The sequence below is a fragment of the Cygnus olor genome, chromosome Z, assembly GCF_009769625.2.
Source record: "Cygnus olor isolate bCygOlo1 chromosome Z, bCygOlo1.pri.v2, whole genome shotgun sequence".
Taxonomy (NCBI): domain Eukaryota; kingdom Metazoa; phylum Chordata; class Aves; order Anseriformes; family Anatidae; genus Cygnus; species Cygnus olor.
This window is the reverse complement of record NC_049198.1, coordinates 73993314-74018024: the sequence shown is the minus strand read 5'-3', so window position 1 is coordinate 74018024 and position 24711 is coordinate 73993314. Positions and strand designations below refer to the sequence as shown.

Below are 24711 nucleotides of genomic sequence, written 5' to 3'. Positions count from 1 at the left end.
TTTCTACCATTTACACTCAAATGGTTGCAATTGTAATGTATGTTTTGGAAAGCAAAATAATTCTAGCTAATACCACACTACAGGATCAAAGTTTTGATTGCATGCACTTTCTGTTGTTCTTTAATTGTATTTCTACATCTACTGTATTGTGAGTAACCATTTTTGGTTGATTTCCTACAGCAGCAGGAAAACAGTTCCTCAACTGTATTTCTAGACCAGTCATAACTGGACTGGTTACAACTTTTTCAGAATAAAGACAGATTTTGAGACAATGCTGAAGCACAATAACCCTAGAAAAATAAATATTTAAATGCATTCCATGTGTCCTGCCTGGGACTTAGGAATTCATACAGGAAGTTTTTACTTGCTCTTGTGTTCATATCTGCAAATCTATATAACTACTCAAGAAAACTAAAACTAACCTTACCTTACCTTCTAAGCCCTGGACAAGACTCTTACAATCAGAAATTAGCAGATTTCTATTTAAGCACCTATCTGCCTTATTTTCCAAAGAACTATGTAGTCAGAGGCTTCCACTAAAGGCAGCTGAAGGACTTACCACCGCTAAATACCAGGTCAGTTCAGAAATCTACACTTAGCTTCTATGGATTACTGAAGCTCCTATGGTCCAGATGAAAAGAAAAAAAAAATCTTTAGTCAATTTTAAATAATTCTTTTGACGCTCCTCACTTCCAACATGATCTGTATTATCTGCTAACATCTGAAAAGAAGGAAAATCAAAGATTTCATGAGCAGAAGATGGAATTCCATTTGCTTAAGCTAGATCCTTAATTCAGGTTTGCTCTCCATTTAGTGACACAGTCCTCGTACAGGGCCTAAGTTTCAGTTTATCTGTTTCAATTACCTACAAGGCTTAAGTTTCAGTTTAGACCCAAGATGTCCCTCACTCTGCACAGAAGTGACAAATTTGGCAACCCCAATACTGCCCCCAGTTGGCAACGAATAAGGAAATAGCACATTTCAAAATAAAGTTGTCTCCTTTTGTTACTGGGATTGAAAAAAGCCAGCTCCAGCTCTTCCCCATCTTTTAGTTCAGAAAACTGTTCTTCCCTCACAGGGTGACACCTTCCAGGAGCTATTTCACATCCTGAAAATTAACTAGTCCAGATGTAACAAAGAAAATAACCATCAAGTCTCTAAGAAAGAAAGAAATTTTAAGGCTAGGATGTTATTTAACACAAGCCAGGAAATTTAAAACAGAAATTGAAATTTCAGTCTAAGACAGACATTTTGGCACAGACAACGCATGATTTTCCTTTGAGTATTGTCAGTCAAGATCCACTCTCCTGGGACTACACCTTCACAGTACATTCCAAATACATACAACATGCGGAGATGTTTTAAAATTCGGTGGTATTTGCATTTGGACTGACATCTTCTTGTAATATGTTCGACACTGAGCACTTCTGCAACAAAGAACTGAGCCGATTTCAACTCAAGTCTTTTCCAAAGAATAACGGGCAGCTACACATGAATGAATAAGTGAACAGTTTGCTACAGTAATGAATGCCTCTGAAAACAGCAAGTTTGTAGGCACCAGATGGAAGAAGAACATTATTGCAATTCCTGCATCCCATTGTGCAACAGCCAACAGAGCCGTTAATGCTTTCTGGTGATTTCTAAGCTTTTTAATGTGCTTTCCTTTGAAGGTGTTTTTTTGTTCCCTGTCAGTCTGCAAGCTAGGTTCAGCTGTCTTGGAAAGAAATTTTATTGGCAAGCCATCAAATACGGAAAAGTACAAAATATGGATCGAAATAAATACTATTAATTGTACTACAAAAATCACTAATTGGACACAAAGCTTAGACTATAAAAATATGACCTATTACCTACAGCGCAAATCTTTCACCTCCTGCAAGCCACAGCTTTCTCCCTCCTGTGCTAGAGCTGTCTCTCTGCATCTTAGTTTATCACTGATCCCACAGAAATGTCTATATCATGATTGTGAAGAGTCTTTACTCTTTACTGTTTTCTTTTTCTCAGAAAGCAAACTTAAATCTTATTAAGCATATGACATTAAGTTTTTCTCCAGAATTCAGGGCAGAATGGTAAAAACTGTTCAAATCCAATTCATATTATTTAATTTCATTGCTACCACCACAGATCATCAAGAGAAAGCTTCTCATTGAGCAAAATGAAATACGCCCAGTTACAGACATGAGTTTACACTCAGCAATACATTTTCCCATCCCCAAACATATATGATCATTTAAACAATCTTCCCTTTACTTGGAATGTACAAGTGAGAGTGTCTCACTGAAATTGTCAATAAACATGTCTAAGCAATGTCTGAACTAGTTCCTGGCAAACCAGGGCAGAAAGATTACACAACATTAACAAGCTGAATTCAAGCAAAATATACTTGCTATTATTTAAGATATATTGCCTTATTCATTCAGGAAAACACCTGTATCTTATACAAACTCACAGAACCAAATTCATTCCTGTTATAAACTGGAATAGTAATTTTGAAACTGGTGCATTCACAATCCCATCAGTACTAAGTTTTAACATACTGCCTTGGTAATACCATGTTGAATACCAGCCCAATATAGAAGGAAAAGAAAACAAAACCCAACCTTTTTTTCACAGCTACATTTTTATAGGACATGCGCTACAACTTGGCTATTATGAGACAAGAAAGCAGTGTCTCCTCATTGTGTTTCTCTCTATAACGCTAGGTAAGTTACTGTTATTATTGATATTGACATATTTCATAACTACAGAAAACATTATCCTCCACGCAACTTCCTAAATCTCAACTTCAATGCTATTTGGTTACAGCTAGGAAGGATTAGACCTCAGAATCACACACAGACTACACAGTATGTATATAATATACATGAGGAACACTTTGCATTCTGACCTTGAGAAGAAATGTAAATCACTATATTGACAATACTAATAAACCAGCAGTGACTGCTTTTTCTTTTTTTTTCTTTTTTTTTTTTTTAATTAACAAGGCTAACAAAATTGACAGTGTAGAAAGATTTAAAACATAGGGAAAAAAAGTATGGGACTGCCTATTTTTCCAGAGTAGGAAATAATGACAGTTCTTTGTAACACAGGAGAAAAACATTGCTTCATGTACCTTAAGAGTGACCCATATTAACAGTTCAGAGACAATGATGGTGAGATGGTTTTGGGGTAAAAATCTGAAAACCCACAATTAGACCTCACAGCAAAAACGACTGTATCAAAGACTAGAGATTGTTAAGGCAGGTAGACTAACTGAAAAGTAGAATCATAATCATGTGGCCTAACACTGCAATAATGCCAATGACAAATAAAGTTAGTCTTCGTAACTTTCAAGATAATTTGCTGCTTTACACTTCTGGTAGATGTAAATTTTCAGTGGTGTAACATCAGCATCCCTAAGTCAGTATCAGGTCTTGGATCCCCACCACCAAAAGCAGAGTTGCCAGGGTTGCTTGCTGGGCTGCAGTCCATGCTACATAACTTAAACATAGCTAGAGGGACAGTAACTTAGGAATTGTTTTACAAGTAGTAAAATAATTTTCAGAAAGAAATAAAACAAGCAATCTAAGAGCTTCCTGACTTTGGAATTTTCTACAATGCAGCAACATGTATTTCAGCCATTTTGCCTGGTTCTCAAGAAAACACTGCTCACTGTATGGCCCTAAATCTCCAATACTCACTTCAAGCCAACATGACCTGTATGTTACAGGTGAATAGTGCAGATACACTAACGTGAAAAATGAAGCATATGATGCTGCTACAAAACACAGGCACTTAGCCAAAATCTGAGTATTGATCCAACAGATGAGCATTTTCCCTAGAAAATTAGAGCATTACCCTGTACCAGTGTAATTTAATTTAAAAGAAACAAACGAAGGCATATATGCAAGGCTTGCAACATGAAGTATTTGGAGGTTCACCATAAAAAGCAAAACGTTAACAACTGACTAGACTGTGATTTTGCTTTCTTTGTGGTAGAACAGTATTGACAAATACTACAGTGTCATGTTTCTTGTTTGTGAGCTAATGTCACAAGCATTTGACAAATACAGCCTGGATAAAAAGACAATGCTCTGCCCTGAGTTAGGGCAGCACATCATCAGACCACCCCCCCGACCAGCCAAAAAATTGTGATCAGAGAGCACTGCAGCCTCCCTCAGGCCTCCTTCCCACTCTGGGAGGGAGCAAACTAATTACACCTGGCTCTACACATACCGCTCAACATGCTGATGCAGCAATGCCACACGGAGTGCTGGGAGCAAGACTCATTCTTCTTCACACTGTCCAACCCCATGCACCACTATCACTAACTTATGACATAAATATGGGCAGAAAACAGAAGCACGCTTTAAAATCCAGGCCTCCAAAATGCTACTCATGATACAGGCAGCTCTTTTAGCTCTCTCTACCTTATAATAGTCAATCCAAAATGTAGTTATGCATCAACTATTTTCACAAGTACTCCTATTCCTCCGAACTACCTTATCTTTACCTTTACGAGGCCAGATTATTCCAAACACACGACATGACTGTTTTTTAGGAACACAAAGATTTTACCATTAATCTCCTTTTCATTATATTTAACATCACTGTCAGTTTCAATGTATACGCTCAGAGCATATTCCTTTTGCATTGGACATAGCTCAGTGATTAATCAATTCTGAACCACCACCACCAATTTGTATCATGCATTCTACTGAATTTTGAAGTGCAGAGTCTTCATATACAAACCCATACAATTAAGAGATAAAGCAAGCTGTTAGAGTAAAATTCAGCGTAACAAAAATGGGTCTTTTATTCTTTCTAGTGAGCTGTTAACCACATGCCTGTTCCCATTTATGAGCTGTACTGAGTAAAAGCACTCTAGCATATAGCTTTTTTCAACTACTGAACACAGTTTTGGAGACTTAGATGGTGAAGTGTGTGGTATCTACCTGCTCATATATGAGGAAGAATCAACGTTTTCTACTGGTATGTTCCTCCAGTCTCTTCATTCTCATTATCCCCAAGCAGAACAATGCTCAGGAAAGAAATGCCACAATGGTGCTATGAGGAGAGGCTGAGAGGGTTGGGACTTTCAGTCTGAAGTGGAGGAGCCTCCAGGGGATGTCATCTATGTCTATAAATACCTGAAGGGAGGGTGAAGAGGACAGAGACAGGCTCTTTGCAGTGGTGCCCAGTGCCAGGACAAGAGGCAGTGAGCACAAACTAGAGCATAGGAGGTTCCCCTGAGCACGAGGCAGCACTTCTGTGCTGTACGGGTGGCTGAGCACTGGTGCAGGCTGCCCACAGAGGCTGTGGGGTCTCCTCCTTTGGGATCTCCAGAACCCACCTGGACGTGGGCCTGAGCACCTTGCTCTGGGTGGCACTGCTGGAGCAGCAGTGGGACCAGATGGCCTCCAGAGGTCCCTCAGCCACTCTGTGATGTTACACAGCTGTAATATTTTTAGTAATATAATATGATGCTATGGTGTTTACCATAAGCACCGTTGATATGCCCATCAGTTGAGTATCTCTTCAACCTACAGTAGCTCATATCAGACTTTCTGGTTTTGGAGGAAAAAAGATGGGAGAATTTATTTTTTTTAAAAAAAGCATAACATGTAAGATCTATTTTTATAGTAGGTTTTTCTTAAAAAGACTATTAAAGTTATATCATTAAATTGAAAATAGAAAAACAGATTTTAATTTCTCACAAGCCCTTCAACTTACAAAACTGTAGAAGCTGGACAAACATCAAGGCATGTCAAGCATATCACATCAAAACTATCAACTACGGGTATCAACCTATCTGACACAAAAGTTACCAAGCCTTGTAATAAATAAATAAATTATAAAAGACATTACACCCTAAAAAAACTGAGAGGGGAAACATAAAGGCCAGGTAGGTTACACTCTAAATCTGTAGCCTGCATATCTCTAAGACTTCTGTACGTGCAACTACAAGCAGTTTTAAGGTAACTTTGGCCACATAATTTACAGGGCAAAGACAACTGTTATTGAAGTACGCTCTTGCACCATGTAAAAAATATTATTTATGACTTAATAATAATGACTTATTAAAAAGGCATACATAAAAATGCAGTCTATACTCTTATGAAATCAATTCATACTTGAAATTTACTTAATAAAACCTGAACTTCAAAAATTAAAAAAAAGTTCAAAGCTCTCAGTGTAATTTTTCTTTTCTAGATTCAAAAATAAAAACAACTTTTTTTTTTCAGAACAAGTTTCTAGATGTCAGTAAACAACGCACTGAAGTAGAAACAAAACAACATTTCTTTCCAATATCTGTAACACATGATCACGGGCCAAATGAACGAGCTTATAAATAATTTTGTCAGTGGCGCTATTAGTCTCTCAAAGTTCAGGCTCTGGGAAAACTGTCTTCACTTACTAGTCTCAACGTGTGCTTCAAAGGAAATGGAGGTTTATTTATTGCAGAAAGAAGACTTTCTGCTGGGATTATGGCATGCCTTCAACCACTGTAACTCTAAGTGAACTGTCGCATTCAGTTACCCAAGCTGAATGAGAACATTTTTTTCCCAGTGCTTGATGTAGAATTTGTTTGCTAATATTAAGTGACGACTTTGAATACTGAGCACATAAAAAGCTGAAAACACTTTGCATTAACATCTAAACCAAAAAGAAATTACTTTTAAAGGTCATACAGTGTGCTTCTTCAGTTCTCCCAAAAGCTTCATAATTAGTTTGTATTTGCTTTGATATCATTTCTAAGGTTTGTAAAAACACACTAAGTACATTCTAGTGGGTAAAACCGAACAGCAATCAAAGAATGTGTAAAATGGAGAATACAGATTACAGTCCCACCACACACAACAACAGCCAAACCAACAGCATGTCATCAAAGCTGTTGAAAACCAAATGTAACTACTGTTAAAAAGATTTGCCAGGATACCAAAGTCACACACAGAAAAGTGATCTGCAAAGGTAGGGGGGGGAGAGAGAGAAACTTCCCATGCCTCTAGAAGTTCCTAAGAGTAGAAACATTTAGCCTCTTTCATGAAGACTGAAACATCCCACCAACGAAAGAGTCTAGAAGCAGGATTTATCTTGGACTCAGACGACTTCTGTCACCATAGCATTCCTCCTTTACTGAGGTTTTTCCAGCTCATGGAAGGGGAGTAATCTCTCCCGAACCTTCTTTCAGCTTTAATATTTCTAAACAATGTTATTCTTTTGCCAAGCTTTTTAACCTAAAACAAAGTTAATAAAATCCATACCAGATTTTTTTTCATGTGGCTTAATAAAAGCTAATTCAATTTTTAGATTAATATAGTTTTAAGCAAAATCACAAGCATCTTTGCTGCATTTTGCAACTCACTTTAGATCTCCTTAGAACAGGTGGTTTCTTGATTTATTTTTTTTACAGGTTTCCATCACCAGTTTGGGTTTTCTTCCTGTGACCTGGCATTTTAAAAGGCTTGTGGTACTATGCTAGAAAATGAAGCATCAAGAGAATTTGGAAGATAGGGCCAAACGTTGGCCTGGCTAATACAGAATTATGGGGCATAGACATCTACTATGGCACATCAAGGCTGCCCAGCAGTATTTTGGGCAAGAGCATTAAAGGAAGAGCTGGTTCCAGGGAGACCCAATGGCAGAGGAAGCCCAGCACGCTGAAAAGAGTCTGAGTTGAACTGAAATTAGAATTCCTTCTTCCTGTCAAAACTACCAAACCTTCTTCAATCAGGTTTTGGAGGAAACATAATTTGGGTTGAGTACATATGCAGCATGACCTACTCCCTCCTCGGAGCATCAGGGTAACTATGGGAAAGACTATTGGTAAACTCACCTGCTTCTGGAGCAGCTGCACCGCTCTTCAGCTGGGATCATTCACTAAAAACTGATGTTTGGGGGACGTATGTAATACTTGATTGTCTCCCTGTGTACTAAGGACCTTTTATTATTTTCTCCAGTGAGTGCTGGATTCCATTAAATATATTTACATTTTTCTCCCTAAGTACTTTTGCTGGGTTTTTACTTCACATTTTTTAACCATCCAACAAATACTGTGGTTCTGCGTATGTTTACACTGAGCTTATGCTATTTACTTTTGCACAAAAAAAAGGAGTTGTTCTTAATTCTAAAAATACTGGAGTTGTTTAGAGAAAAAATGATTAATAATTACTAAGATTTATAATTTTCTAATTGTTATAAACTGAACAGCACAGCTGAACAGCAAATCACACAGTATTATGAAGTACAAGAAAGATGTCAGGCTCACTCCCACACCCTTCATCAGGAAAATCTTCACTTACACTAATGAACATCTGCCAGCAAAGGTAGAGCCGATGTAAAAATAAATATATAACTTAACTGACATGTTAGTGAAGCTCAGGGCTCATTTTCCAAAGGCAACATCAGTTATTAACAGACCTTCTACATTCCCAACCTGCCCACTCCTACATAAAGCAGCAATGGCTGTAGCTTCAGAAATGGTTCCACGCTGACTCACTACTTTTGCAATACCGAGAAGAGCTGAGACAAACCACACACAGAGAATTATTACTCCAAGTTATTGCTTCCCTTAAGCTATTTGAATAATAAACAGAAAGAATGCATAAGTGAATCCAGATTTTCCTATTTCACTCTTTCAGTATGTAAGCTCTTTGAGGCATGAGGACTGTCCTCATTTCAAATTTTGTACAGAATTTTTCATCTTGTCAACAATCTACATAATAATATATGGTAGAAATTGTTCTGTCCTTGCTTAAGTGGTATCTACATTGCACTTAACAAAGGCTGGAGTGGGATACAGTTGATGGTAAATATTAATGTCCAGAATGAAAGCCAGTATTTCAGTGCAATTGGCTGATAATAAAATATGCGATATATGACTTCATAGCATTCAAATAGCTTCAACTATAGGAAGGAGAAAAAAAAAAAAAAACATTCTGTTCACTATAATTTGCTTAGGCAAAATGAAGGATGATTGAAAAAGGAAAAAAAAAACACAAATGTAGAAGGATAAGTTTCCAATTTTAGAGGATGAGGAACCTATGGCCTCAGTCAAGATATTACTGTCTCAGTATACCTCAAAATCAAGCACAGTTTAAGTTCGTCAAACTTATTACTGCCCTTGCACTGCTGGTCATCATTGCATTTAATGTCAGTGAAGAGCTTGTGACGCATGACTTCTATGAATCTCAGTTACAAAATTGGTTAACGTAAGGGCATCGACATAGAAATATTTTAAACATACGTTCTACGTATAAAGTAAATTATACAAAAGATGATACAATTCCATGTTCCTTGATACAGACCCTGACAGATCTCCCAGCAGAACAGATTTGATCTGGATCAAGAAAGAATATACACCAAATATTGTTGAAATAGCCAGAATACAGTATGGTGGTTATACATGATTTCTGCTGTCTGCAGAAAAGTATAGATGACATTCACCTGACATAAAGTCAGGATGGCACAGAAAGACAAGTGACTCAATAAAAATCTAACCAGATCAAAATTGCAACTTTAAAATTTTAAAATAGCACCATGTATTTGTATCAGTTCCTGCTTTGCATCTCATGCTATTTTTCAATCTATTGAAAGATGCTCCAGAAGATTTATGATCTCTCCAGCTGTTACCCCAAGGACTGAATCCCATCTCATTAGTTAGAAGGGAGTGTCCTTCACAAACTTGGTCAAATATAGTTAGCCACAATGTCATTAGCAGTTTCTGTTTACCAGTCTGAATAAGTATACTACCACATGGAGCCATGGATGTAATTCTTCCAGAAAAGGAGCAAACGTCCCTTTTTCATGTGAAGACAAACATTTTGGTTAAACTAAACCCACAGAAATCAGAGAATGGCTTTCCAGAGAAACATTCTCAATTCTTTTCTAGTAAGACAATAAACGGAAAGAGAGAGGGTCTGCATAAAACAGGACAACCGGGCAATGGTTAGAAAAATGGCTTGACATCTCAGTTACCAACAAGTACAAAGAGAAAAACATTCTGAAACCGCTCTAAGTAGGTATTAGCATTTAAGCTTACCTGTCTCCAAACATCCTGTGTTTAAAGTTTCAGTGTGTCTATGCAGATGTAAAACCTTCTTCATATTTATCTTAACCTAAGCTGGCTCTAAGGGTCATTTGAATACAATGAACAAAATCCAACTCATGGCTCTAACACTGTACCTACTTAAAAGCAAGTAATTGTACCCTCTCACAGCTTCCAACACCCTACGCAGCCCTCATATAAGTTCATGAGACAATTCCTCTACTGCCTAAGACAGCTCAGGAATTAGCAAGAGTGTGTCTGGAAACTAGCAGATGTCAAAGGCTCTCTGGCATGTGAAAGGATAACGAGGAGACAGCCTGAATCCTGCAGCCTTGCCAACGAGCTGAAGCAACCATCAATTAACTACTATGTGCATGGCCTTCAAGTTCCAGAAAAGGGAAAACCTGCTTTGTAATAGATAGCATGCCAACTTGCAGCACAGTGGCTCCCAAACCTGTTCTTAGCTTCTGCTGCATTCCTGCTGGTCCAACAGAGCAGGCAGCCTCACATTACAGAAACCTACTGCCAATCAGCTTGTCGTTAGTAACTCACAGCACCTGCAACACAGGAATCTCCGTGAAAGCAAGAAGTTCCCGCAGGAGCTGGAATACAGCAATTTCCACACACACCCCCCCCAAATGGTGATGAGCCATCAGAAGTACTTTGCCACACCAGTATGTACAGCTCCATCACACATGCCAACTGTGACTGCCTGCTCTGACCACTGGTATCACAAGGGCCAGAGCATCCCACTGTAAAAAAAATGAAGTGTCCAGCTGAAGTCAAGAATGCCAGTCTCAATGCAAGGACTCTCAATGCAAGCTGCTCCAATGGCTGATCCTTACAGTCCTGAACTAAGTACAAGCTTTACTGTCCAAGTGAAATCAACAGCAATAACTGCTGTGGCCTTTAATGAACATTCATCCATACTTTGTTGTACAAAATTTATATAACAAAATGCAGACAACAACATCCGAGTTAACCATCTTCTAGCTTTCCTTGATCAATGAAGAAAAATAGACTCTTCTAGATTCATCCTCCCCTAAAATAGGTTGACTGATTTATACAGAAAACTGCTTTTTCACCTCCTCAGGCTGAAAAAAAGATGTAAGTGACAAGCTTTATGTTGCATCTATCTAAAAACAGCAGAAAGAAACCTACACAGGATTTTATTCTTGGTCTTCTGATGCTTTTTCTTCTCTTTATTAAAACACAAGTTGTGTAAATGGAACCAAGCACACCACATAATACAGACCGCTGTGCAGAAAAGACCAGAATACATAGCTATTCATTAATCCCTCACCACGAAGACTCCAAATATTTAGATAGCAGAGAATGGGATGGAATGTTGAAAAAGTTAACTGTCCATGACCAATGAACTGAAATAAACTTTTCAAATAATTTGATCAGTTTCCATGGGGATCCCATGATATCAGCACATTTTTGATAATATGATATCCAATCATTGATTTTCTGTTTTAATAAGGTTACTTTAATTCAACTATTCTGCATATCTTTTGCACTGTATCATTATACTTTAGTATCTCTTGACAGATTAAAAACAAACAGAAAAGTATTTTGTTTCTCTGTAGTTTCAACACTGTATTTGTCATCTTTGCTGTAACAGGATATACCCACTGGATTATTCAATGTCACCTCTGGTTCAATTACTTAAATGAGAGTTCTACCCTTATTATGGATAGCTTTCCTATATTTTCAAGCAGCTTCAAAACTTTGCCTTCATTATCTTCCTCCTAATTTTCACTTTGCCTGCCAAAACCAACATTCCATTCGTAATCTCTGAACTGGATTTCCCAGGAACACTCTGGAGGGAAATCTTGTGGCCTTTTTTGACATGCCATATACTTCAATACATTTTTGCCTTGTCTTTTTGTCAATGCTTGTTGTTCCTAACAATGGATATTGATTACAAGGACTTTTAATTTCCTAATTTTTCCTTTCCGACTGTTCCTAATTAACTACCTTACATAAAACTGTGTCCTATCTCCAACCACACACTGAAGGAGAAGATCAGATGGAAATATCTCAGTAACACACAAACAATAGAGATACGATATAGCAAAGATCTAGATCACAACAGTAATTTGAAAATTGAAAATTCTGAAATGCAAAACTATCAGTCAGTGGCCACATATTTTGCAAAAGCAACTATAATTGTTACTTAGAGCTCCCTTAGGTTTCAAATATATAAAAATACATTTTCTAAAATATACTAAAAAATATGCTAAACACTGACTGCATATAACCATGGAGGACTTTGCTAGTTCTATCAAAACCCCCACTTTTGTTCAAGTCTACTCATCAGAATCTATTTCAATAAAGTGTTTTAAAAGACTGTAGTAGTTCTGTAAAACCATGTGATTTATGCATGCAATGTGTACTTTTACAAAACAAAACCTATTTAAATAATAGACTGTTACTGCAACAAGGCTCTCACAGTCTTTATCTGTGGAAAAAAAAGCATATTTTTCATGCATGCACTCGTTTCTTCTTATCCCCCTGAACTCACTGCTTCCATCTTTCTGCTTAGCCTTCAATACATAGTTTTACTTTACACGTCCATAGCAAATTTCATTCTCTAACTAATCAGTTTGCTTCTACAAAATTCTAGATTAAATAGCTACACTTTTAACAGCCTGGTTGCCCTTTAGTTCAATGAAGAATATAAATTTGACATAATCTTTGTTGGGCAACTAATATTTTGGAAAGGAGACAATATTTTCTTATGCATACTATTAGGTCTTATAACCTACATACTCTTCTAAGACCTGCCTCCTGCTTGATTCTTCATCTTTATTGCTAATATGCAACATGAACAAAGATTTCTCCTCAAAGAGGACCAGTTGATGTTCAAGGTCCCTTCCAACCTAGACATGTCTATGATTCAAGATATATAAATCTGTCACAATATTTCAAGATAAACCATAGAGTTTGACCTAAAACTATATGTCAGTACATTAAAGACTGAAGCCTTTTCTTTTGTTGTGACACTCTTTCTATAGCTGATACCATTTTCTAGAGGAAGAACTAAACAGCTTTACAAGATGCTTTTTTAAAATACATTCTGTAATGAAGTCTCGATTCATTATTAAAACAGTTGCAGTAATAAAAAGCAATTTTGAATATGAATATTAATCTGTTCTTACAAGCCAGGACTAAAGTACACAAACCTTGTTGTAGTGACAGCTAAATAACAACCTCTGAAGCACTGATACTAGCCTTCATTTTAAGGAACACTAGAATTTAAATTAAAGGAAAACCTAAAATGCTTAAGATGCATTAATGCTATTAATTTGCAGCTATCAAACAAATGCTATTAATTCGTAGCTATCAAACAAATATAAGGTAATGATTTTAAAGATTCTATGGATTTCAATTTGTATCAAATCTGGTGTACCAGCAGTGGGGTTGTAAAGTTTTCTAACTTTTTTCAGAGTACTGAACAAGCTGTGTTAACAGCAACAGGACTAAGTCTTGTTAGCAACTTACTTGTGTCATTTCAACCCTAGCTGCTCCTCATGGTACCCTGAGGGACCCAGGTGCTGTGTCAGTCCAGTCCTGTACTTGCACTGATCAGCCAAACAGAGCATGAAGATCAGCCTTATACCTACCAGTAAAAGTCATATTTCACCTATTCAGACATCAGTTCTCACAAAATTTTTAGGATTTGAAGTATCTACCCCTCTTCAAACCACGGCTGAAATCCATGAGTGAACTGAAAAATCAGTAGAAACAACTACCTAGTAGATGGTATGATTGTTTTAAGTGGCATTTCCTTAGAAATCAGGCCAAAAGAATACTTATCTTAGACCCTGTACCAGAGTCTCTGTGGGGAAAAAGAAAAAAATCAGTGTGATGATGAGAAAAGAAAAGGAATTGTTACAGGGAAAGGTAACTGGAAAATACACTCTGTCAATCTATTCAGTGGTTTATAATATAAAGAATCCATTGTTTTCAGGCAATTATAATCCAAAAGTTCTTTTCATATGTATGATAACAAGAAAACAAGTGAGTGAATTTCTGCTGTTTATATCTTGATTAGTCAATAATCTGGAGGTCTAATGCAGAGTCAAACAAGCAAATAATTATTCTAATCAGTCACCCTCAGTTTAATGAACAAGATTCATTTTCTGGAAGAAATCAGTTTCTTTTCCTCAAAGAACACCTAATATATTTTCTTTCCCACTACTGGTTTCAAAAAATTGCTCAATATTTTTAATATTTGGTAAGAATTCTCACAGCAGAAAATAAGTATACAAGTATAAAACTCTTATTCACATCTTATTTCTTCAGAATATCACTTCAAATGAACATAAACCTGAAAGTTTTCTTTAATTTTTTAATTTTTGCCTCTAAGATAACTAAATAATGACGCCTTATCTTTTTCAAAAAACTAAAGTTTTTTTTAATGTTAGCGAATTGATGTACTAAGAAATATTGTCCCTCCACGATGAAACTATACATACATACATATATATATATATACAAATATACATGCTAGAGCCTTTCCATTTCCTGCCAATTTTCACCTCCAAGTTAGCTGCACACATGAACAAGAAGAACTGAATGAAGAATAACCAAAAGCCACTGCACACCATAACTTAAGATCTGAAATCTTTCTGGAAGGACTTAATTTAATAACATAATATTTTTTAAAATCCTGTTCATGATTTCTTTTATTAACTCAGAAGTCTAAAATCTCTACTTACTTCAACATGCAGAAACAACGCTTGTTCAATGTTATCACTGTTTTTCTCCTTGAGATCTGGTGGGATGCCTCTGTTTGTTGTTCGGAACTGTGTTTTACTGAGATAACCATCAGCAAGGTCCTGTGCTCAGAAATATAAAAATAAAAAATAAAAAATCTGTAACCAAAATGCTGAATGCTATCACTGTTCTAGAAAATAAACAGCATAGCATTTAGGCACAAGCTCCGAGTCTTTTTACAGGAACCAACCACTGCATTGCTTTTCAGCATCTTCTCACAGATAGTTTACACTAGTTCTCAGTGTTAAAGGAAGTCATAGATGTGAAAAGTGAAAATAAATTTCAATATAGTAATTAACTTAATGAGATAACTGATACTTTGGGAGAAAGGGTGACTGCCAAGGAATCAGAAGACAGTGCACGAAGGTCATGAAAAGATGGGTAGCTAATAACTTGCAAGGCATTGACCATACCAGTATAAATTTCCCAATTCTTAGTAGCTTGTTTTACTTTAGGACTTTATGAAAGTTACATGGTAAACAGAGCTTAAAAAAGAACTAAAACAACTTCAGAATTTGAATGTGTAGAGTGACAGCTTTTTTCCCTCCTCTTGATCACTTCTGAGGGTCAAATGCAAGAGAAAACAGCAAAGCTTTACCTTCTCCCAACTCCCTTTTTATCATTCTGCTTCCCATACCACATGGTCTACCATTGTAAAAGGCCCTTGTGCAATTCTGAGTGGTAGGAGAAGCTTTTAGGAGCTTTCCCTCTTTGCTGACTTTACTATCTGCACACATATATAAAAAACATTTTTTCGATTCAAAGAAGAGAGAAAAAACTTTACTAACAGATCACTGGAAAAACATACACTCTGAAAGGGAGAGAGAGTATACAGAACACAAAGAACAGTAGTTGCATGTTAAGAACATATTTCTCAAAGGAAACAAATAAATTGGGGTTTTATTAGCTGTTTCATTACATTTTATTTTAGACAAACACAGAAAGCACATGTGCAACATCTGATGAAAAAGGATTCTATTCAAAACAGTCTCTCTACAAAATTCATTAATGTAGCATTAAATTGCTTGACAAGGCCGCAAATTTAACCATAATTTAACTCTTCGGTTAATCTATCATTTCTGACACAGTTTATTTCGTGTATTTTGACCTTTAAATCAACACAGGTTTTATCCGGACACACTAGTTCTCTCCTTTCAGTGACACTGCAGTATATAAATATGTACCTCCAACATCTGTTATGCCTATACATGTACTTTGTTCTTATCAAGTTTCACACCTTAAATAAAACAATAATGCCATCTATATGTGTTTTTGCCTGTGAATTTTTAAGCGTGAATCATATTATGAGCAATTATATTGCTCATCGAGAGGACGAATCTGCCAAACTTTGCTGGCTGTCCTGGTTGTACAACCAACCAACTGTATCCTGGCTCTGAAGAACCACGCATGCAGAGGACAATAGAGGTGGAAAAAATTAGGCATATCTTGGTGATACAAAAGCCAATCCATTCATTCTCAACACCCTCTCAAGTCTCTCCCTGGGGAGTTTCATGCAAGCATTAGCAGGAGTACAGCTACCTACACTGGTATTTATCACCCTAAGAGCAGCAAAGAAAGTACTACCACCACCCACAGAGGTGAAACACCCCAAGGCACAATGAGCTTTGCCAGAGAAGGGCTGGATATAACATTCACCTCCCTGAACCAGTTTTTCCAGTGAGGGGAAAGGAGCCAAAGCCATATAGTCTTTGCGCTCTATAGTATTTGAATGCCATGCAAAGTAGCTAAATACAGCTGGAAACCCAGAGTTAGAAGTCTCCATATTTGACAGAGGTCAGTGGAGAGGTGGCTGGAAAGAGGAGCATCCTTCCCGTTGCACTCTGTGTACATAATTTGTACACTTCTGCCCTATAAATTAATCAACACTTTAGTAAGGATTTTGATCCTCATGAATGTGGAAAAGGAGTCCCTTTCTTTTGCAGTTGTCTTTAAAGAATCATAAACAAAAGTGAACCGACACAGCCTTTGATATGACCACCCAGATTAACCTAACTAAATACGATTTGTAGTATTTAAAACAGAAAAAAAAAAAAAAAAAGAAAAAAAAACAGAAAACAAAACAGAAAGCAAACAGTGGGACAGCCATCACAGATGAGATTCAATTATCCATCCCTAATAAAAGTCAGTGTTACTATCTAAATTGAGGTCCATCAGATCCTACAACAGAGGCTCTCTTAGCTTTTTATACAGCTTTCTTTCTGGGAGAAAAAGAGGGATTATAAAAATGACACAATTTAGAACATTTCACTTACAGCTAAGAATACAGGATTCTGCTTGGGTCGTGTAAGCCTATGCCACAAAAGCAGCTTGGCAAAAACAATGAGCATTTCATCACCTAAATTTAATCTCTACTGAAAACACGGGAACACAAGAACACAGTTCTACAAGTCTGATTTACTTGTGTGGTCTTATTGCCATCAATGGGTCTATTCACGTGAGCATGGAATGAGGAATGGGATCCAAGTGCATTACATCAGCAAAACTGAGTGCCCCAAACTGCCCATAACACATACACTGTTAAAAAAAAAAAAAAAAATGCAAAAAGACAATGAGATACTTTTTTAACGAAAGAATTTCCTTCACAGATAATATAGGATAAATGAATGGTCTCAGTGGCCAGGTTTTTATCACACTCTGAAAGTACAGAGTTGCCAACTTGGTCCATTAAAAAAAAAAATCCACTCACAATTTTTTTTATACATGAGAACAAGAATCTATCTCATTTTGCTATTTCCAGCAAAGGTTCATATTTCACAGAAAGTTCAATCTTTGACCTATGTATTGAATTCCCAATAGAGGCTCATAGCATCTTTCTTTGTTGAATAAATCCCTCATAAATAGAACCTTGGACCAAAATCTAAAGTTTCAAATGGTTGGCTGCAAGAAAGGGTACATTGTAACACTTGGCTAACAACTGCACTGTTTTAAAAACTTCTGAAAAGAATGTATCTAAGGCCAAAATCCCGCTTCTTACTGAAATTGTTTTATCTGTGATGAAGGGGTTACAAATGGTAACCCCTCCATACAATTATATGGTAATGATATTATGTATTTACTCTGGGAATTTCTGCATTTCAAAATGGTACAAGCATGATTTTTCTCCCCAAAATTCATGAAAGGACAGGGAACAAGACATATACAAGTATTTCTGTTGTACTGGAGATAAAATACAAACAGTGTAGCCATGTGCCATAAGCACTACAGATTCTTCATGTCAGGAGTAGTTAAGCAGGACATTAGCATGAAGTGGCTATAATTAGGTATTCTCAAATCAGCACATACGAACTGCTGATGTACTTCAAGTCTGTGAGCACTGTGGAAGTTTCAGAGAACTTGGGAGAAGGCCAGCACATAGCCATATTTCTTTAGAAGTATGTATTGACAAAGTTGCGTAGCTATACACACATTAGCTTGACATCATCCCAAGCAAAGACTTCATATGGAATTCAATCATTAATGAAATATATTCATTAACTGGAATTATTTAAGAAAAATAGATTTTTGTTATGGTAACTTAAAAAGATGAGATTGCTTGATAAATATTATACAAGATACATGCAGACTTCCATAAGATAGCCATTGATTCCAAAAGCAGAAATTAAAAATTATAATAATCCCAAACTAATCTGACACCTACTAAGGACGAAAAACGATTAATTCAGAGATCTCAAATGTAACTTTAAAAATGGGGAATCATCATGAAGAAGTGATTCTAATGGGATCCTGTGGGACTAGTCTATTTCAAATTTTGGTTAATGACCTAGAAACAATATGTAATTGTTATTGGTGAGGTTTAAAAATGATGGGAAAGCAAAAAATAATGAGCATTGATCACTAATACAGATTCTTCTGGTTGCTGTATGAAAGTAATTAACATGTATTTAAACACAAAATATATAAAGTCACACATGTAGAACAAAGACTGCAAGATGAAGGATTAGATCCTTAGGCACAAAATCCCTGCATTTGGTTTATTGATAATTAGCTGAACAGGAATACTCCACGTGATATTTTAGTTTAAAATGTTAAAGCCACCCTTTAGTAGAAAGATTTGGACTTCACAGTGATACAATACCGATCATCTAGTCCTGACCATGGCCAAAGAACAATGTTGACATATTGAAAGGATTCAAGGATCCACAGGAACACTGGAAAACATGCCAAACAGTCAAGAAGGTCAATGTGTTTTGCTTAAGACAGACAAGGTTAAGGGGTGAATCAATCTGAATTTGCCTAACAAATCTGGTGGCCTTCTATGATGGGGTTACAGCATTGGTGGATAGGGGAAGAGCAACTGGCACCATCTACCTGGACTTGTGCAAAGCATCTGACACTGTCCCCATGACATCCTTGTCTCATACTTGGAGGAGAGACATGGATTTGATGGATGGACCACTCGGTGGGTAAGGAATCGGCTGGATGGTCACACTCAAAGAGTTGTGGTTAACAGCTCAATGTCCAGGTGGAGATCAGTGACAAGTGGTGTTCCTCAGGGGTCAGTACTGAGACCGGTGCTGTTTGACATCTTTGTCAGTGACATGGGCAGTGGGACCGAGTGCACCCTCAGCAAGTTTGCTGATGACACTGAGCTGTGTGGTGCAGCCAACACGCTGGAGGGAAGGGATGCCATCCAGAGGGACCTGGGCAGGCCTGAGAGGTGGGCCTGTGCGAACCTCATGGAGTTCAACAAGGCCAAGTACAAGGTCCTGCACCTGGGCTGGGGCAATCCCAAGCACAAATACTGGCTGGTTGGAGAATGGATTGAGAACAGCTCTGAAGAGAAGGGACTAGGGGTGTTGGGTGACAAGAAGCTCAACGTGGGCCAGCAATGTGTGCTTGCAGCCCAGAAAGCCAACCATACCCTGGGCTGCACCAAAAGCAGCGTGGCCAGCAGGGCGAGGGAGGGGATTGTCCCCCTCTCCTCTGCTCTCGTGAGACCCCACCTGGAGCCCTGCACTCAGCTCTGGAACCCGAGCACAAGAAGAACAGGGACCTGTTGGAACAAGTCCAGAGAGCCACAAGGATGATCAACGTGCTGGAGCACATCTACTGTGAAGACAGGCTGAGGGAGCTGGGTTTGTTCAGCCTGGAGAAGAGAAGTCCCCGGGGATACCTCACAGCAGCCTGCCAGTGCCTAAAGGGGGCTGCAGGGAAGCTGGAGAGGGACTCTTTGTCAGGGGACGTAGGGATAGAACAAGGGGGAACGGCTTTAAACTAAAAGAAAGGAAATTTAGATTACATATGAGGAAGAAATTCTTCACTCTGAGGGTGGTGAGGCTCTGGAACAGGTTGCCCCATCCCTGGAGGTGTTCAAGACCAGGCTGGATGGGGCTTTGGGCAACCTGGTCTGGCAGAGCAGTCCCTGCCCATGGCAGGGGAGTTGGAACTAGATAGTCCTTAAGGTCACTTGCAACCCAAACCATTCTATGATTCTGTGATTCTATGAATCCAGAAGTACTAAAACAGGAAGAATTCTGATAAAAGATGGATCTCCAGATTCGAAGACAATGTACAAGTTCCAGCTGCTGGAAGCTGAAGCTAGGCAGTTCAGATTAAAAGTATTTTTTTCAGATTTCGAGCACAGTCAACCATTAGATAGGCTTGTTGAGAATTGTAATTTTTTCCTCATCTTTGGGAATTCTGAAAATGAAGACAGAATAACACCTTAAAAAGCATTTTGTCATCAAAGCAGAAATCATGAAATTATCCTACCCCTTTGTTACATAAAAAGTCCATCCCAGCAGTTGTTTCTGGATTCATGAGTTCTATTCAATAGATGCCTTGGCCTAAATCCTCAGATAAACCACCTCTGCGCTCTTTTGCTGTTGGATCAGCTCAATAAAATGCCATTTATTTCATGCAATACAAACCACCCAAAAGGATGTTCTAGCTTCTAGTGGTTGCCAACAGCTCAAAAAGGCCAGCAAGGGTATCTAAAAATTAACACTTTGGTTATTTTTACCTTGGTAGTTCTCCACTCCCAGCCATCTCCTATTTGTTGCGAATGTTTAATAAATTCTTCACAGTACTGCCTGAATCTTTTTTCTTCCAGAAAAAAGTCCTCCTCAACAGCCATGCTACAGGACATCTGCAGAGCAAACTAAACGTTAGTACTGACAGACGAATGCTAAAAATAACTTGCATTGATTTATAGCAATTGAATAGCAAAATAACAAAGCACTAGGAAACATTTTGTTTATTTTAAACAAAAGCGCGTTTCTTCAAGTGCGGCGCATTGGAGAATTGCAGAGTGGCTGAGGTCGGAGGGATCTCTGGAGACCATCTAGCCCAACCGCCCCGCTCAGAGCAGCGTCAGCCCCAGCAGGTTGCTGAGGATCACTTCCAGTTGGGTTACCATTACCTCCAAGGAAGGAGATGCCACAACCCCTCTGGGGAACCTGTTCCAGTGCTTGGTTACCATAGCAGTAAATATTTTTTTTCTTACGTTTAAACGTAAAAAATAAGTTGGTTGTCGTTTCATAGGGTAGTGGTGAGAAAAGTCTGGCTCCTCCTTCTTTATTCCCTGCTACCGTTTTTTTATACCCATTGCTAAGATCCCAAAGAGCCCTTGGTTCTCCAGGCTGCACGACCACCTCCAGCAAAGCTCCCCCAGCCTTGTTGGCTCTCCAGGACGAAGTCCCCATCTTCCCATCCTCACCCCGCTCACCAGATCCCCGTGGTGTCCACCAACCAACTTATCTCACCTCCCCATGGCATCACAGGTGCTGACAACACCAGAGGCAGACAGGGGTGCGGATGCCACCCCAAAACAGCACCCTGCTTTTGGGCGACCCCCCTGGGCTGCACCCAGCGGGCACCTCCGGACCCGTGGCTCCTGGGGGCAGCGGGGGAGCCCCCGGGGGGCCCTGCCTGAGCCCCCTGCCCCCTGCCCTGTCGGGGTGCTGTGCCCGCCGGGCACCGCCACGGTGCAGGATCCGTCCCTTCGCCCCCGCCCGGCCGCGGGTTCGAGCCCCGCGGCGGGACGTGTGCGCGTTACCTTGATAAGGAGGAACGGGAGATTGGGGAACGGGGCTGCCCTGCCCCAGTCTGCCCGACCCGTCCCGTCCCGACCCGACTCGGGTGCAGGGGGCTCGGCAGCGGGTCCCCCCACACCGGGGATGGCCCCCAAGGGTGCGCGGTGCGGGGAGGAGGGGGCAGCAGGGCGGAGGGGGAAGGGAGGGGAAGCTGGAGGGAAGCCCCCCCCCACCTGGCAGCGCCCCGCCTGCCGCCCGTCGCGCATGCGCACGATGCCGGCGGGCTGCGCTGCGGCGCTGGGAAGAGAGGGGAAAGGGGAGGGGAGGGAGAGCGCGGGCGCGCATGCGCGGAGCGGGGCAGGTGGCCCAAGGGTCGTGGTCGCAGAGGGGCGGTGGCGCCTCAGCGGGGGGTGGGTGGGGCAGCTGTCTGTTAGTTTGTCCGGCTGTCTGTCTGTTCAGCCGTCAGGCGGGCTGTCCGACCCCCCTCCGGCGCAATGATTCGCAAGGGCTTTGTTTTCTTAAAGAAATGCTCCTTGACAGGGCAAGGGGTGATGGCTTTAAACTAAAAGAGGTTTAGGTTAGATGTGAGGAGGAAATTCTTCCCTCAAAGGGTGGTGAGGCACTGGCACAGGCTGCCCAGAGAGGCTGTGGGTGCCCCATCCCTGGAGGTGTTCAAGGCCAGGTTGGATGGGGCTTTGGGAAACCTGGGCTGGTGGGAGGTGTCCCTGCACATGGCAGAGGGTTGGGATCAGATGGTTTTAAGGTCCCTTCCAACTCAAGCCATCTAAATTTCTAAAATTCTGTGATTACTTTTTTCCTCAAAAATCCCTTTTCCAGTCTGCAAGGTGTGGCTCCATGGGGGAAGAACAAGTCCCTGACTGCCACAGCACAACCAGGCAGCACCAGAGAGAAACAGCCAGGGGTGAAACATTGTGTGTCGGTCTCTAGCCCATCGCACCTACATGTCTTTTGGTCATGTGGGTGATGCAACAGGCATCACGCTCTGCAGCAGAGGCATAACTCTCTGGAGGGCCTTCCCTTCATCAAGCTCTTCCCTCTCTCAGACCCCTCCTCCCACCATCCAAAAAAGAAGAGATGTTTGAGCAAGATAAATTTAGTTCAGGCTGGCCTTATGCCAGAAGCTCAACAACGCCAGTTTTATTTGAATGTTTCTAATTAGTTTTGCAGACTTAATCTGAGTTCTCTGCCTGCAATATAAATATATAATTGTACATTATGACTTTTCTCTAATGAAAACAAGAAGGGGGGATCATGAAATTAAAATGGCCAGATCACCTGAGCAGCAGTAGAAAAGTCATGCAAAATGGCTATATAGTTTTGTGGATGAAAATATGAAGAAATGTGATTCCAGTCACCCAGACTGGAATCCTGAGCTATGTTCAGGAGATACCTAACGCAGATTTCTGTAATGATTTTGTTACTTTGGCTGTGTTACAGGACAGAATACAATGGTTCAGTTGACAGGAACCTTCAACGACAATCGAGTCCAACTGCCTGACCACTTCAGGGCTAAACAAATGTTAAAGCATATTAATGGAGGCGTTGTCAAAATGCCTCTTGAACACTGACGGGTCTGGGGACCTCAACCACCTCGCTAGGAAGCCTGCTAGACAGATAATGTGCACCTCGTGGGCTAAATGTGCATCTATCTGTGCTGGACAAATGCTAGAAGAATTACTTTTAAGCTCATGAGTATCAGACCAAACATTTTTCAGTAGTGAGGTCTTGTCCGGCATGACTAAACTATCTAAACAATAGTAATTACAGAATGCACAATATTTTGATAGACTTAAGTAGAACATTAAAATGTTGGCTTTACCAATTTGGCTGTAAACTAGTATTTTAAAGAGTTCTTTAATTGTTGTAGAAAAAATAAATGAGCTGTCCCATCATCATTGGAGCCCACAGTGTTCAGCATAGAGGCTCCGTATGCAAAAATGCATTGCTCTAGCTGGTTAGAATGTGGCGTTCTCCAACAGTTGCAGTTCCTAATTTGCTTGTAATTTGCTGGGCGAGGAAACCTCATGAAGGCCAAAGCTTTTTGCTGGAATATTCTGAGGTAAACCATTTCTCTTTGTTCTCAAAATTCCACTTGCTGGATTTTGGCTGTTAGCAGCCTACTTCTTCAAATATATACCATGATTCATATTTAAATATAATTTTCACAGCTCTTCATGAAAAATGAAATGTTCCATGTGAGTCCATAATTTTAAACATTAGGTATATTTGAGAAAAGATTTGTTCCACTAAACCATTATTCTGGAGAACATTTAATTGTGTGATGTGCTTTGAAGAGATTACTGTACCCCCATAGATTATTAGTTTGACTGAATATATTAATTTTGAAAGCAGTTGTATAGCTGCTTGGCTTGTAATGGCTTGGGTGATGCCATCAGAACTACAAGTTGTGATCGTATAGTCATTACTTAATCATTATTAGAATTAATTATTTATATTGATCTTGGCTGTTTCTTTTAAATGTTGGGGTTTTGAAATTAGGTAAGTAAACACCATGTTGTCCTCCAGCCCTGAGTTTTGAAGGAAGATTTTACATTGTGCAATATATTCTGTAAGCCATTTTTGCTAACAGAAAATGCCTGTGTTATTGAAAAAATGTCACGTAATGTGCATTGCCTTGGAAGCCTGAGCTCCTGATTTCTAATTTTAGCTTTGTTACTGTCTCTTTGCATTTTCTCAGGCAGAATCATAGGTTTAAGACATAGCGCATTTAAAAAGTGGCTGCTGGGGCCCCAGATTTTGCATTGAATTTAGCAGAGTAGCTGCCATGACTGGCAGATTCTAGAAAACAAAGCCGTAATTTCTTTATATTTGGATTCATTTACTTAAACTAAAGTTTATGTAAGCATATATTCACGTACA

At 39.3% G+C, this 24711-nt stretch overlaps 1 protein-coding gene across 2 annotated transcripts in view; it reads right to left on the bottom strand.

Moving 5' to 3' along the window:
* Positions 1-22091, bottom strand: part of ATG10 (autophagy related 10) — an 83235-nt gene extending 61144 nt beyond the window's left edge. The window contains exons 1-3 of one of the 2 annotated variants that reach the window (XM_040541301.1): positions 21834-22091; positions 20799-20924; positions 14758-14877 (exon numbers count right to left, since the gene is read on the bottom strand). In XM_040541301.1, the coding sequence (XP_040397235.1) occupies positions 14758-14877; positions 20799-20924; positions 21834-22076 (489 nt within the window). In that variant the 5' untranslated portion in view covers positions 22077-22091. Of the gene's footprint in view, positions 1-14757; positions 14878-20798; positions 20925-21540; positions 21782-21833 lie in introns of those variants that run through there. The other variant, XM_040541302.1, reaches the window with a different exon arrangement.
* Positions 22092-24711: the final 2620 nt, after the last annotated feature.